The sequence below is a fragment of the Phymastichus coffea genome, unplaced genomic scaffold (assembly GCF_024137745.1).
Source record: "Phymastichus coffea isolate CEN01 unplaced genomic scaffold, Cenicafe_Pcof_1.1 PCOF00027, whole genome shotgun sequence".
In the NCBI taxonomy this organism is placed as follows: domain Eukaryota; kingdom Metazoa; phylum Arthropoda; class Insecta; order Hymenoptera; family Eulophidae; genus Phymastichus; species Phymastichus coffea.
In genome coordinates this window covers 479,453-496,120 of record NW_026706838.1, presented here as the reverse complement: position 1 = coordinate 496,120, position 16,668 = coordinate 479,453, and the positions used below count along the sequence as shown (strand labels likewise).

The 16,668-nt window shown below is 33.1% G+C and overlaps 1 protein-coding gene across 1 annotated transcript in view; it reads left to right on the top strand.

Annotated features, from left to right (window-relative positions):
* Positions 1-16,237, top strand: part of LOC131675638 (phenoloxidase-activating factor 2-like) — an 86,013-nt gene extending 69,776 nt beyond the window's left edge. Inside the window, exons 3-4 of the mRNA XM_058954676.1 lie at positions 15,212-15,575; positions 15,694-16,237. Of these exons, the coding sequence (XP_058810659.1) occupies positions 15,212-15,575; positions 15,694-16,051 (722 nt within the window). The 3' untranslated portion in view covers positions 16,052-16,237. The remainder of the gene's footprint in view (positions 1-15,211; positions 15,576-15,693) is intronic.
* The last annotated feature ends 431 nt before the right edge of the window (positions 16,238-16,668 follow it).

Sequence of the window (16,668 nt, the reverse complement as noted above, 5' to 3'; positions counted from 1 at the left end):
TGTCTATGGTTCTAACTTGAGGATGCGTGTTCTCTCTCTCTCTCTCTCTCCCTCTATCCTACGCTCTAGCTAAGCGTGAACCACGATGCACGGAGGGGAGCGTATGCTGTCTATAGTCAATGCGTGCTCTCTCCATGAAATGAACTTCACTTAATATCATAGCTGTTTTGAGAACCTTGAGATATTCCTCCTAAACATCTCTGCTAGGAGAGAACCTTATCCACATCCGTTCGCCCTTTCTTGCAATCGTTATGATTATTTTATTATTTAAATAAGTTAACATTTTATTATTTATTTAATATTTATTATTTTTAATTATACATTGAGTAGAGTACACTTTGTCTATAATCTTTATGTTCAGTGTCCGACATAGCTATTTTTAAATATTCAGTTGAATTTTTATATGAATTATAGTCGTCTGTAAATCTTTCGCCTGTATCGATCCCTTTTGATTTTGCTTGTTTTTGTCTTTCCATCATCCAATCGTGTATCTTTTGTGTATTTACCGCAGCACATATTATATTCTCACGATTTTGACTATGATATATGCATGATGATTCAAATTTAAGACTTAAATCTTCCAATCGCGGACATCTCATTTCAGTTTCGATATCTAAAACGTTTCTGTAATTAAAAAAAAAAAAAAAAACTAATTAAATTCGAATTTAGAATTTTATACTATTGTATATTATTTGAACCTACTTTTCAAGAATAATTTTTTTGAGCCATTGCTTCTTTTGTAATCCTTTCACATAAATATTTCTACAATTATGTAAATGACTGCGAATAGTACAATTTAAAATATTATATGGTGAAATACCATTTCTCCATAATATACCTATAAAATTGATTATATTAAATATTTCAAATAAAATCAATGTTAATTAATGATAATAAAAAATAAATACCATGATGATGTAATTCCAACCACTTATCAACACTTTGATATTCAATAGGCAGTTTGAGCCAATGATATGGAGGTTTAAAAAGTAGTACTGTAGGTGAAGTATTAGAACATACTGGTAAATAGGCAAACTCCTTACAAATAAAAATATTATTAGGACTCTGAAAGCCTTGAATATCTAAAATATAGTCCATCTTAGAGTATAAATCTATTTATTCTCTATAATATGTGAGCTGAATCGTATCTCAAAGCAATAATGACTATATTTTTATTCTGAAGATCTATATATAAACCCTTTAATACTAAATTAATAAGTTAGAGGGTGCTACAGTCGGTTCACCCCCACTCTTTCGTTTTAGCTATCCCTTCCATATACTACCTACAGCGCCCTCACTTTATCGGCAGCGCCCTCACTTAACCTTTAAAAACCGCTTCGACCTAGCAAAAGAGCGCAGTTTCTCGAAACAGCCTGCGAGCTAAGCTTGCCTTAGCTTACACCATTTGCAAGTAGGTCCTCAGTAGTTAGTTGAATCCTTATTGATTTGTTAAACAAATCAATATTAATTACTAATTGAGAACAAGTTCATTTTAGAGCTGTTCACTACCTTTTCCATCCTTTCATCATAATAATCCTTTATACAACTATAGACAAGTGACTCTACAAGACAATAAAAACCAGATAACTAACAACATGACTTCTATTGCCTATTTTGGAGAAACAATTAAAAATTTGTGGAAAGCTTATCATCATTCGGACGATTTAGACATAGACGATTGGATTAGATGGAGAAATCTAACAATTAATGCTATAATTTCAATTAATGAATTTATGAAACCATCTGATTTAAGTAGAGCAATTCGACAAAGATGTCAAACTTGTGCTTGTCATTTGAATTCTATTGAAGTCAATTTAAGTAAAACTATAAAAGTTGGTGGAAGTATACATCCATTAACAGCTATTCAGGATGAAATTTCAGGAGATGGAGTTGTTTGGAGGCCAATTCATTCAGCCTTTGAAAATCGAATTAGTACAGTCTGTATAGTTAATCAACATCATTTAGATATAAAAACATTTCTAGTTGCCGCATAACAACTTTTACAAATTAAAATACCTCAATTTCTTGCTATCCATAATAACTTAAAAATAAATACAGAAATGACATCACAATTTATCATAAAGAAAAATCACAAATAAGATATTCAAATCAAGTATTTCAATAGAGAAAATGTTTGCATTTATAAGACTACTGATCTTGATATATGGTTTCAAAATAACGTTAAAGATATTATACTTAAACAAATCGAAGAATTTCAAGAAAGAGACTCAGGCTGGTCGTTAAAAACTATTGTTGGTCTCACTGTTAATATAAATAAGTATAATCCATTTAAACCATGCTCATATATATACCATTACCGTCAAGCATAGATAATAAAAGAGCCTATGTTAATGTTAAAAATGAAGACAATGAATGTTTTGAATGGGCTATACTTTCATGCCTTCATCCAGCTGAATAAAATCCAAACAGATTAATTAAGTACAAGCCCTATAAGAATGAACTGAATTTTGATGGTATAAGCTTCCCTGTAAAAATAAAAAGTATACTTAAATTTGAAAAGTTGAATAATATAAGTGTAAATTTATATATACTTAAAAAATATGGATCGAAATATGAAGTCTCACCGTGCTATATAACGAAATTAAAACAAACTAAACATGCGAACTTACTCTTAATACAAATCGAATATATTGGTAAAAATGATACTAATAGACCACGAATATCAATAGATGATGAAAAATTCAAATTAGAAACTCACTACGTATGGATTGAAACTTTATCTGCTCTCCTTCGTAGACAAGTTACTCAACATACTGAAAAAATTTATCTTTGTGAACGTTGCCTTCATTATTTTACTAACGAGGAAAATTTGAAATCTCGTGAAGTTGACTGTTCCAAAATAAATAAGTGTCGGATTAATTTACCTGACGATGCTACTTTAGAATTTAAAAATGTTAAGCATAAAGAGGATGTTCCATTTATTATATACGCTGATTTTGAATGTCTGTTAAAACCTATAGAAGATCCGAATAGAAATCTCAATGTTAAGAGACATAGTTTCCAAGAACATGAAGCCTATAGTATTGGATTATATGTAAAATGCTGTTATGAAGATAGTAAGTCGATATATAAGTCATATAGAAAAAAATTAAATGAAGACGAATCACCAGTATTATGGTTTATAAAGCAAGTGAAGTCCCTAGTGATTGAGTTAGAACAGATATATAATAATGCAATAAAAATGAATTTATCATTTATTAATGAACAGTGCAACGGTAGTCGATTCAATTAATCGAACCGTTCGCGATTCTGATTTTCGCGCGTTAGTTCTAAGTATTGAGAGAGAGAGGGGGCGCGCGATCTTTCAAATTAGCAGTTACGCTTCAGCTGTATTCGAACGAGCATCGCCGATTTTTATTTGCACAGTTTTTCTCGCCGAGTAATAGTTTTCCTGGGACAATCTCATGCGTGAGTGTGATAGCGATATTACAGCAAGTACGGGGATTCGGAAGCAGTTTGCAGCTGATAAGCAGAGTGAGGCAGCGCAGCCAATTATTCAGAGGACAGAGGCAGTTGATATTTTGCTGACATCAACAATTACGGCTGATCACCGTAATTGCACCGCAGGGTAGGTGCACCTCCCTTTATTATCGCGTGTCTAAATATATTTATTATTTTGTTCAGCCGCGTTAGCGTTGATAATTTTGTATTCGCGCCGAGCGTTAGATCGCGCCAATTTTCGTATCTTCTCTCTCTCTCTCTTTCTCACCGAAAGTATTTAATTGTAAATCCTGTTCGCGTGCGTCAGTCTTTCGGCCCGATAAAGACTGTAGAGATTTTTATTAATAAAATCTATTAAAATTATTCGCCGATTTCGTCATATAATTTTTCCTAATAGATTAAACAATTGAAATAGGCTTAAGTTTTAATCCGATCATAGCTAGGGGATTAAGTGGATTAGGAGCAAAGTCGATTACACTTAAAACTCATCGTGTGTCACAGGGCACGTGACTTAAGGTGAGTTCAACTCCGCTTGATCGAAGACAACCAAGTTAAATCAGCTGACGTTAAGGCGAATACACGTATTAACATACGTGTTAACGGAGCGGCGGTTTGCTCTGCATCGTGGGAGTTTGCTCTTATATAAATTTCTCATTTTGCAGGTTTATCGCCCCGTTACAACAGGCATTCAAAACGGCAAGAAGATGTCATATTTGCAACCGATATTTCCAAGATAACCAAAAAGGAGTTCGAGATCATTGTCATTTAACAGGAAAATTTAGAGGTGCAGCTCACAATCATTGCAATTTGAATTATAAAAATGCTGCTTTCATACCAGTCGTATTTCATAACTTTATAGGCTATGACTCACATTTTATTATAACAGAAATTGCTACTAACTCAGAATTTGCAGGAAAGATCTCTGTTCTCGCTGAAAACAAGGAGCGATACATATCCTTCACAAAAGAAGTTGCAAACAGTTGAATTAGCTTTCGTTTCATTGATTCCTTTCGATTTATGCCTGCATCTCTAGATAAATTAGCATATTATTTACCTCAGCTAAATATTGTACAAAGAGAATTTCAAAAAGATAATTACACTTTAGAACAGATCAATTTACTCAAAAGAAAAGGAGTTTTCCCTTATGAATACATTCAAAATTTAAATAGACTAACTAAGACAGAGTTACCATTTATTGAAAAATTTCATAGTTGATTGACAGATAGTAATATTCCTACTGAAGAATATAAGCATGTTCAAAACGTATCGAATATTTTTGGTAGTATTTGGAAGAAAATAGATTTAGGAATGTATTCTGATCTCTATCTGAAAACTGATGTACTTTTACTAGCTGATATTTTTGAAAATATTCGATCAACCTGTAAGAATGCATATGATCTCGATCCTGCTTGTAACGGTCCTATCTATGAGCTGTTTATTAAATGACTGCAACTAGTCTAACGTATTTATCTGTTAGTCAAAACAATACATTAAGCGGCGCTACCTCACTGTTTACGCGACTGTATACAAATAAAAGTCGAGTCAAAACAAATAGCGTGACGTCACAAATAATAGACATAGATATAATGAACCATAATATTGAGAAAAATATGTTAATTATAGATAATTTGAATATAACAAAGTATCAATTATATAGATTTTAACATACAGATTCACAATATCTCATTCAATTATAAATTTATAATGAATATCGATATGTAAAGTTAATTTATTTATTAACATGTGAAATATTAGAAAAATATAAATAATTTATATGTAAAATGAATAAGCATAGAACATGAGTAAGAATTGGTTTCATTAATAACAGCTAAATAACAACTGTTATTAATAAATAAACAATTAATAATTTATTTAAACAATAAGCTATATATAGAACGAAAATATTAAGTTAATACTTGATAATGACAATGTTAGGATTTAGAAATCTTAGATAATTAATCAAATAATCGCATGTTAAGATTAGAAGAAAACCGTTACAAATATGAAAAATTAGTCATAATTCAAATGTTATTAATTAATTTAAATAATTAATTTTGGAAAATACTTCCAAAATTAATCAACTTTAAGGTTATATGAAATTTTAACAATTTTCTATTGTAAATAATGTAATATCACGTTAACTAACTTTATTAGTTAATAACTTTTGACGACACTATTGGCGATAATTGTATAAAATCAACAAATAACTAATTCTGTAAAATTTACATGTGTCAAAAACTTAATATTAATGGCTATTTACTTGTAAATTAAGAAAAATCATTTCTCAAAATTCGCGAATGTCTCTCGAATTTTCGATGAAATCTCTCCTGCAATAATAAGCGGGAAAATCTGTGTATAAATAGGCCCACCTTTGCACAGGCTAGATTCATTCACTTCTAGCCTTGCAAAGTGAGCGCATGAGTCTGAATAAACTTGGAATAACACCTAAGTTCTTTCTCTCATTGGGATTTACTAAGCAAGACTAACCTTTCCTTATAATTTGAGCTCGACTTATAGAACATTTCGCGCTATAAGAAACTTGGGCCGAATTATATCCTATCAAAGAAAGACTTTAGCTCTGCTTATGGGACAATTCGCACCATAAGAAACTAGGGCATTGTCTGACTTTCCTCGATATTTTGCAATTACTTATATATATTTGATTTACTTATTTGTTATATTTGTATCATTTATCTATTTTCTTGACAATTAGAGTAAAATCATCGGAAACAAATTCTTACTCATTAGCTAGATTATGAGAGTTCGAATTATTTTTATTTATAAGTGATACGAACATCACATGCTCATTATTACACTACCCCTGAATTAACATGGGACGCGATGTTAAAATATACAAATATGAAGCTTGAACTATTAACAGCTATAGATATGGTATTATTCATTCAAAAAGGTATTCGCGGAGGTATTAGTCAATGATGCAATAGATTTTCAAAAGCAAACATTCAATATACGAGGTGTGTTCAAAAAGTAAGGTGACTTTTCAAATTTCACGGGCAACGTACTTTCGATTATCGATTTTTTTGTTTTGTTATGTTGGTACACTCTTCCCGAACATCTGTACCAAGTTTCAAGTGTATAGCATTTTTTGTTTGGTTGTGAGAGGCGTAAAGGTTATAAGTGTTTTGTGTGCTCGGCGATTTCTTGCTATCGATAAATATGGATCAAAGGATTTGCATCAAATTTTGTGTAAAAAATAAAATAAAGTGCTCCGAAACTCTTGAAATGTTGACGGTGGCATACGGTGAAACTGTTCTGAATAAAAAAAATGTTTACAAGTGGTACAAACTCTTCCAAGATGGCCGGGAAGATGCCAATGACGAGCCTCGCTTTGGACGCCCAAGCACGTCAACAACTGATGAAAACGTTCAAGCAGTGAAGAAAATTATTCTGGAAAATCGTCGAATCACTATCAGAGAAGTTGCTGAGGATGTTGGTATATCGCTTGGCTCGTGCCATGAAATTTTTTCTAACGTTTTGGGCATGAGACGTGTGTCAGCGAAGTTTGTTCCGAAATTGCTAAATTTTGACCAAAAGAACCGTCGCATGAGCATCGCTCAAGAACTGTTGAATGACGTCAACGACGACCCAGATTTACTCAAAAGGGTCATAACTGGTGACGAATCATGGGTATATGGTTATGATATCGAAACCAAAGTCCAATCGTCCCAATGGTAGAGCCCAGATGAGCCAAGACCGAAAAAAGCACGCCAAGTTCGATCAAATGTCAAAGTTTTGCTCACTGTTTTCTTCAATTACCATGGCGTGGTGTATCAGGAGTTCTTACCATATAGACGTACGGTCAATAAACAGTATTATCTTGAAGTTATGCGCCGTTTGCGAGAAGCAATACGAAGAAAACGCCCGAAATTGTGGAAAAACAATTCATGGCTTTTGCATCACGATAATGCTTCTGCTCACTCATCTTTGCTTGTGAGAGATTTTTTGGCCAAAAACAACACCACAATCATGCCTCAGCCACCATATTCACCGGATTTGGCCCCATGTGACTTTTTCTTGTTCCCAAAACTAAAGAGACCTATGAAAGGACGGAGATTTGCAACGATTGAAGAGATAAAGACTGCATCGCTGGAAGAGCTCAAGGCTATACCGAAAAGTGCTTATGAGAAGTGCTTTGAGGATTGGAAAAACCGTTGGCATAAGTGTATTGTATCTGTGGGGGATTACTTTGAAGGGAACAACATAAATATTGATAAATAGATAAATATTTTTTCTTAAAAATACAAAGTCACCTTACTTTTTGAACACACCTCGTACAGTAAAAAATACAATAAGTCACTCAGATTATCGAAAGTGTTTAAACGAAATGGAAATTATTAAACGTATCCAATGTAATATTCTATCTAAATTACATCAAGTAATAACAGAGAGAGAGAGGAAAAGACAGCACTAAGCCCTCATGATGATAAACGTTGTATTTTTGATAATAATCCGGACACACTTCCATGGGGGCATTATAAAACTCTCGAAACTACTTACTAGATGGCGCTGATGACTAGTAATGGAGAGGGAGAAACAATGGATACTTGAGTCTACAGAGTGGGAGAATGGTTTTAGATAAAGAATCATGAGAGAGGGGAGAGTGAAAGAGAGGGAAGCGGCGACGGCGGCTTGAGCTTTAAGAGTGAGGTTGCCACTTATAAAACTGAGAGCTCACTCTTGTTCAAAACAGTTGCTCAGCTCTCACTCAAGTAACAGTCTTTTTTTTTACAGAATGGATTTCTCAGCAATAAATAAAATTTCCAAGACGACTTTCCTTCCTCGGAAGGCGATGTCCCAACTTACATCGAATACATTATATCAAGTTACTAAAGTTAGATCATTAACAACGAAATATGGATTTAGCACTGTTATTACAATAGATAACGAATTTGATGTGTTCCTGCCCAAAAGAGTTAATATAGTACTCGAAAAAGATGAAATGTTGAAAAAATGTTGAAAAAGGTGGATGGATGCCTGGAAGCCGAGTAAATGGCGAATGTATGGGAGAATACGAGAGCGGGTATGAATGAATGTAGAGAGAAATGACGATAGTAAAAAAAAAACGAGATAACGAATCTGACGAAAGCGAGAGTATACGACACGAGTTTTCCAGCGGGAAGTAATGCTAACGTGGTTCCTCGCTGGAGGATGGGCGAAGGTGGATATTACTATTCTTTCCCGGTCGGTTAACCTTCCGGTAAAGCATAGCAGGTTTAGACGGTCAACTGCCCCCGATGACCCGGAGGTTCCTTGCGATCGAGTTACAGATCGCTTGAAACAGCTCGGTCTGAGGGGACCAGCGAGTCTCGTCTCACGGCGGGTTACATGTGTAGGCGGGTAGCTTTGGTCAACCGCCGTCATACTCTGCACAGATGTTGACCTCTGTATAGATAACAAGTCTACCAACTTTGAACAAAATTGGTGATTTGAAGTTTTAAACTGTTTGAAATAGCCAAGAATTGCCCTATAGACAAACGTAGACATTCTTTGAGTGAGATAGGACGTTTGACGTGCCCTTTCCTTCCCCATGTGGGCTAAAAAGTTTGCTACTTTCTAAAAACTTCATAAATCTTGAGCGACGTGCCGGTGACTTTATGGTCATCCGCAATAAACACATTAAACGCAAATGGTCACGCGTCCGCGCTAATGAGTTTGTTTGATCATCCTTAAACCGTCTATGATCTACATTTGTGATAGTCATAGGCAACATAATATAAGAGGGTAGGTAGTAAGCATAGATGCTCTCTCTTTCTGAAAGTAGTGGCTTGATCACCCTCAAACCAGCTGTGATCTACATTTATGAAAGATATAGTATACTTAAATAGTTAACTTAAGATAAGAGGGTAGGTAGTAAGCATAGCTGCTCATGCGCTCCCCTCCTCCTCGCTCTGTGGTCCACGCTGAGTCAGAGCTAGAGAGAGAGAGAGCACACGTTTACTACTACTATAGTAGCGCATCCCCATCAGGCCAGAACTATAGACAGTATGCGCTCCCCTCCTCCTCCGCACGCTATGGTCCACGCTGAGTTAGAGCTAGAGAAAGGGAGAGAGAGGGAGAGAGAAAGCACGCATCCTCAAGTTAGAACTATAGACAGCATGCGCTTCCCCCTCCTCCGCACGCTCGGGTCCTATACCAAATGTATGCGCGTGTAGCTAATATACACAATATACATCCTCTAAGGTACATGTGGCATTGGCTCTAGTGGTAGAGCGCTAGCCTGCCAACCCAGAGGACTCCGTTTCGATTCTCCGGTCTGTCTCTTCATTTTTTTCAATCGTCGCTATTTTCTATTCATTTCATTTTCAATGTAGCAAGTAAATTGTCAATAATATATTTAAAACTTTTTTAAAAATACATTTAAATTAAATTAGACAGAAAGCACTAGGATAGGGTCCCTAGGGACTAGGAGCCTTAGAATCCTTCCTCAAAAAATTATAAACAATTATTAACATTAATAATAATTAACATGGAAGGGTTAAACCAGAGACCCCCACAAATACTGTTAATAATAATTGTTAACAATAACAATTATTATTAACATGAAAGGGTTAAGCCAGGGGGACCAAAGGGTTACGGACCCCCCGCAGGTGTGCTGGAACATACGTATGTTTCAGCACACCGTAGACCCCCCGTAGGTGTGCTGGAACATACATTGCTATGCTACTACAATGATTCGTATAAACATATTCAAATCAGCAAGAGTAATTTCGTAACTATTTAAATATGTACTTTCGATTATGTAATTTTTTATTTCATTAGACAAAAAGTACTCAAAAACTTGTTTAAAAGAGGCATCTTAAATTTTTTTCTTGAATGATTCGGATAGTAAAATTTCATTTGTTACTTTCCGCATCAATTTTTTTTTCATTATCATCGCATTTATAAATATGGTTTGGTTCAAGTAATTTTTGATTATCTATGTAGTTTTGAAAAACTTCTTCGTACTATACTGTAGGTAAAATGAAATTACTATTTTTCTCTTCGTTACCGTCTTCTGAACCACATTCAGACTCATTATCAGAGATATTAATGTCATCACCATTTTCAATATTTTTTCTACGATACACGCGTTTTCTACAATTTGGTTTTGAAATTGACATTACAGATCATATCGGAATTAAAATATTTTTCATGAAAGAATTCAAAAAATATTTACTAAAAAATAATTATTTAGTAGTTTATCTAAATCAGAAACAAAATTTATTCCGTGCAATCAATACTCATGAATTAAACATAAAAAACCTGCGTTTAGCTGAATGCAAATTATTTTAGTATTGAAATTTTTTTCATCGAATTCAAGCGTCTAAAATAATTATTCTGTAAATTTTTTTATGGGTCAGTATAAAATAAAAAAATTAAAAAGTTTAAATATAATATTGAGAAAACAAACAGTTATAGAGATTTATTAGTACTACTAAAGTATTATACGTAAATGCAAAATAAGATGAGTGATGTGATTCTGCAATCTAGAATTTGAAAATTTTGAAAATCTGATTTCAGATTCATTATCAGCAACCCCAAAAACCCTTTTATACTAAATATGATTGAAATCGGTTGATTTCCGAAAATTTCATCCGCCATCTTGGATCCGCCATATAGGCTTTTTTAAATCTAGATATATGTTCATTCTCAGCAAGCTCAAGAAACTTTAGAAATACATTTTTACACACATCTAGGGTGAATAGACTTTCATATGGTAATTTCAATATTTAGGTTGAAAATTTAGCATTATAGACGCCATTTTTTTAAATCATCATATTGAATTTAACTTAAAAACATGATAAGTTTGAAGTAGGATCCATGGACGCAAAAAATCCATGTTTGCACTATGCCCGAAACCGATATCAATTCAGAAATCTTGTTTCATTATAAAATAGTTGTTCAAAAATCGTAAATTTTAACTAAACAAAGCAAATATAACTTATCAAAATGAAATTTTTTACAATAACTAAAATCAAATTTGTAAAGATCATAAAATTTTACGTCAAGACAAATTTGGAGTTTTGTTCAATTCGATTTCTTCATACAAATATCGAACGAAAAACCTGGTAACAATATGGAAAGATTTCAATTGTACCGAATATTCGAAATGATTTAGAGATACCTACAGTCAAAGAGAAATTAAAAAATTCTACGCAAAATATAATTCCAATTTTCAAAACCACCCAAATAAAACGGTCAACAAACTTCTCAAGATATCCATTACCAACACCAGACTAAAAAAACATAAATTAATTAATGCGCAAATTAACAAACTTAATTATTTCAGTCATACTGTAAAATAAAGAAAGTATACTACTGGAATATACTGCTGTTTATTGTATAAATATGTCTAATAGCAACATAATTTGCTTATTGTCTCTATACGTCAGACAGATTGTAAATAATCTTGGAGTAATAGAAAAAAAAGCCATATAAACATTTTCATGTGAATGGAATTGAAAATTTATTTGTGTAAAGAATTTTTTTCTGTACCTAAAAATGCGATTGAAAATGGATTTGTAACAACTTTCTTCCGCTGTGATTTTTTTGAAAGTCACCTGATCACATTAAAAGCCAAAAAGAAATTTCCAAACTGCTCTATAATTCTGCAATTATAGAGTGCATTCACAAATTTTGTTTAATAGGTCTTAATTTATATTTTCAATCTTTTTAAATTATTTATATCTTAGTTGACGTTATATTTGAATGATTTAGGTAAATATGAAAAAAAAACCCTTTTCATTAATAGACTTTTTATCCTTCTCAGAAAATTTCTAAAGAGGTTAACATACTTTTTAATGAAAAGAATTTTCTGAATTTGTTTTCTGAAGATATTAATAAATCTATTCATAAAACTTCAATAAGTTTTTTCTTTCTGTATTTGCCTACACGAATCAAGTACTATGTGAACTAAGATAAAGCTATGGCTAGGACAGAGATAAAATAAATTTGATAGTGAATTTCACTGTTGAAAAGGCAATTCAATAAAAAAGACACGTAATTAAGACGACACATTAAAATGTTTTTTACCTCTTTTAGACTAATATTTTCAATAAAATTATACATTACATAGTGCCGTTTGATATATTTTTTAAGAGTCATAACTCAAAAATTAGTACACTTTATAACGAATACATATCCGAATGAAGACAGAGTTATCGTTCTAAAAAAATATATTGAATGACACTATATAATTTATCATTTTATTTATTAGACTAGAAAAATATTTTTCCGAAATATCTAGAAAGTTAATTAAGTGTGTGGTTATTCTTGGATTGCCTTGCATTACTGAAATTTACTATCAAAACTATGTACCAGAAAGACGTAAAGACTCAGAATTCGATATAAAATAAATTATCACTATACCACTATAGCAGTAATGAATGTACACTTTTTGAAAATAAAAACAGTATATTTTTCTTAAATTTTTATTCATGATCAATATTCGACCTAAAAGAGTTATTAGACAACTCATATCGAATTCTACATAATTGAACCACCACATATACACATAACTCACACTGTAATTCTTAAGCATTTTTTTCTAATAAGTTAGTTACTTTATTCTAACATTTAATCTAAAAAAACTGATATATGTCCAAAATAAAAATTCGCTATTTATTATATTATTGATGAGCACGTGCCTGGTTTAATTGTTAGTGTTCAATACTTATGCCACAGATCCTAGTTCGACTTCCACTTTCTGCACTTCAAACGAGAAAACCATATATAGTCCAGTCGAATTAGACCAAAAAGTATTGAAACATGGATGTAAAACCGAGAGCTTTCGTTATTAATGAAATCAGTCCAGAAGCTCATGTAGACTGACGGAAAATTAGTTGCCTCGCCAATTTTGCGCCGCTATTTGCAAAATGCATGTTTATAGCTAAAAAGATCAAAAAAATGCCATTTTTTCGTCACTTTATGCAATTTTGTTCGTTAAATATCAAGTTAATGACAAATATGCATGGAAACAAAGTTGTAGAGCGCGAAATTTGCTATCGAATTCCATGGTTCAAAGTTGCAAAATTCATTCTACCGGTGCCGCAATAGTTGAATTAAAAAAAAAAGTAGCCGAAAAAATGCTCTTTTTGTATGCACGATTGTTATTAACAATGTCAACATACCTTATTTAATCCTAATAAACAAATGCGATAACTCAGCAACTATAAAAGGTATCAAATCCGGGTTTGTTGCAATCGGTTCATAGAGAATAGAGCTTTTCAAAGAGTTTATACGAAATAAGGTATGTTGACATTGTTAATAACAATCGTGCATACAAAAACAGCATTTTTTCGGCTACTTTTTTTTTAATTCAACTATTGCGGCAACGGTAGAATGAATTTTGCAACTTTGAACCATGGAATTCGATAGTAAATTTCGCGCTCTACAACTTTGTTTCCATGCATATTTGTCATTAACTTGATATTTAACGAACAAAATTTCATAAAGTGACGAAAAAATGGCATTTTTTTTATCTTTTTAGCTATAACATGCATTTTGCAAATAGCGGCGCAAAATTGGCGAGGCAACTAATTTTCCGTCAGTCTACATGAGCTTCTGGACTGATTTCATTAATAACGAAAGCTCTCGGTTTTACATCCATCTCAAATTATAATTCGACTGGACTAATACGAGGTCTCTCCCAAAAGTATCCGACCTACCTCGATTTCTCAACGTTTGATTTAATCTTCATCATCCCGTGGGTGACATTTCAAAGTAGTTTACATTTGATTGAATCATATCGATGTTTCCAGTTATCAAAGCACTCTTGAAACTCAGACTTCGAAGTCGCTTTTAGTGTATTTCTCGCATTAATTTCGATATTCTCTTTATCGACGAATCAATGTCCCTTAAGCAGCATTTTTAATCGAGGAAACAGCCAAAAGTCGCATATCGGGAGTGTATGATTGCTGATGAAGTTGCACAACACTGTATTTCAATAAATACTACTGTACAAGATTTGATGCGTGCGCTGGAGCATTGTCGTGATGAAGGAGCCAGTCACCGGTTTCCCAAAATTACTGTCGTTTGCTCCTGATTGCATCACGCAATCTTTTCAAAGCTTCATCGTAATAATCTTTGTTGATTGTCTGGCCTGTAAGAGCATATTCGTGGTGCAAAAGCCTTTATAATCGAAAAAAACGATCAACATTGACTTGATGTTGCTTCGACTTTGACGGCCTTTTTTCGACCGTGGCTTGGATGAAAGCTTCCACTGCGAATATTGTTGTTTTGTTTCAGGATTATAACTAAACTTTTACCAAGATTAAAGAAAAATTTTATGCAAATTCGCTGTTCGATTTATTCTGCCATTTTTAGCAATAAACAAATTGCGACGAAAGTAAAAAAGTCATTATAAACAAATACACATTGCGTAGGAACTAAGGCGTTTCATCAATACCTCGGGCTACTGACGAGAAGGATAAGAGTCGTTGGGACGTTGGGACGTTCATACCCCCCAGGAGGTCACGTGAGTCTCTCTGCGTGAAAATATGAACGTAGGTCGGATACTTTCTTGACAGACCTCGTATTGCTCCACTACTGTACAAGAGTGTTAGAGCTCCGTGTTATTATCGATTAGATTTGCTTCTTAGATAACCACGGTTTTTCTAAGAAACGTAACACCGACCACCCTGCCCTAAGATTTACCTGTGTAATGGAACTTAGGCTAAAATACGCTGAGCATAGTCGATTGGAATACTCTTTTATTTTTTACCATTAATTATTTATTAATTCATTGCAGGAGAGTATCCTTGGCAAGTCGCCATTCTAAAAAAAGAGCCAGGAGAAAGAGAAAGTATATATGTGTGTGGAGGATCTTTAATTTCTTCACGCCATATAATCACTGCTGCTCACTGCATCAAAATGCACTCAGGGCATGATCTACGCGCTCGCTTAGGCGAGTGGGATGTTAACCATGATGTTGAATTTTTTCCTTATATAGAACGAGACGTTGTTAGTGTCATCGTTCATCCTGAATTTTATGCTGGCACACTTTATAATGATATAGCTATTCTGAAGCTTGAGTTCGATGTCGATTTTGAAAAAAATCCTCATATTAATCCAGCTTGCCTTCCGGATATATTTGAGAATTTCGTTAATACAAGGTACATTTTATATAAAATAAAATCTTATAATCTACGCACACATATAAATACACACACATACACACACAATTAAAATCATTTAGGTATAAAATCAACTAAAGAATCATGTTTAATTTAGGTGTTGGACAACAGGATGGGGGAAAGACGCCTTCGGTGATTTTGGCAAATACCAAAATATCTTGAAAGAAGTTGATGTTTCAGTCATTAGTAATAATATATGTGAATATCAACTAAAAAAAACTAGATTAGGACTAAACTTTAAGCTTCATCCAGGATTTATCTGTGCTGGTGGTGAAGAAGGCAAAGATGCCTGCAAAGGTGATGGAGGCGGCCCAATGGTCTGTGAACGTGATGGTAAATGGAAACTTGCTGGTATTATTTCCTGGGGAATCGGTTGTGGTCAAGCCGGAGTTCCTGGAGTGTACACTCGAGTTTCTTATTATCTTAATTGGATACATCGAACTATTGAAAATTAATTACTCATTTTGCATTATTCTATTTAAAAGCAATTTCAAAATAGAAATATTTTTAATTATATTATTACATTCTGTAACGTAATCATTTTTCAATTTTGTTAATGAGTTCATGATTTTGTATTGAATCGAATGCAGTGAAAAATTAGTATGCTTGATCACATCTTGATTTTTTGGCAGTTGATTTGCGAAGCGCGATAGCCAAACAGTTGATTGAAATTATTATAAGTTTCATTTTACTATTGCTATTATTACTTATTGAATTATATCTAATAAATAACTTATTCAATTTGACAAATACTAAGTGTGGATCAGTTTCCTCATTAACCTTAGCAAATATGCAAGGAGCAACAAATCATAAAAAGGGAACAGAAAAGAGTAAAACAATCAAGTTATGTCTTATAACATATTTTTGTAGAGTTTTCAAATTTAAGCATTACATGTACAATTCTGAAATTCAAATTCCTAAAGAGACCAAATTTATGCATGTGTTTGTAAAAATTAAAGACTTGTATCTATTTATATCTTAAAAGAAACACAACGTAGCAAGCCTGCGTTACTTTCAAAATGGTAATATTTCTGAAACACGAACTTATACTTTCATTGTTACTTTTTACTTA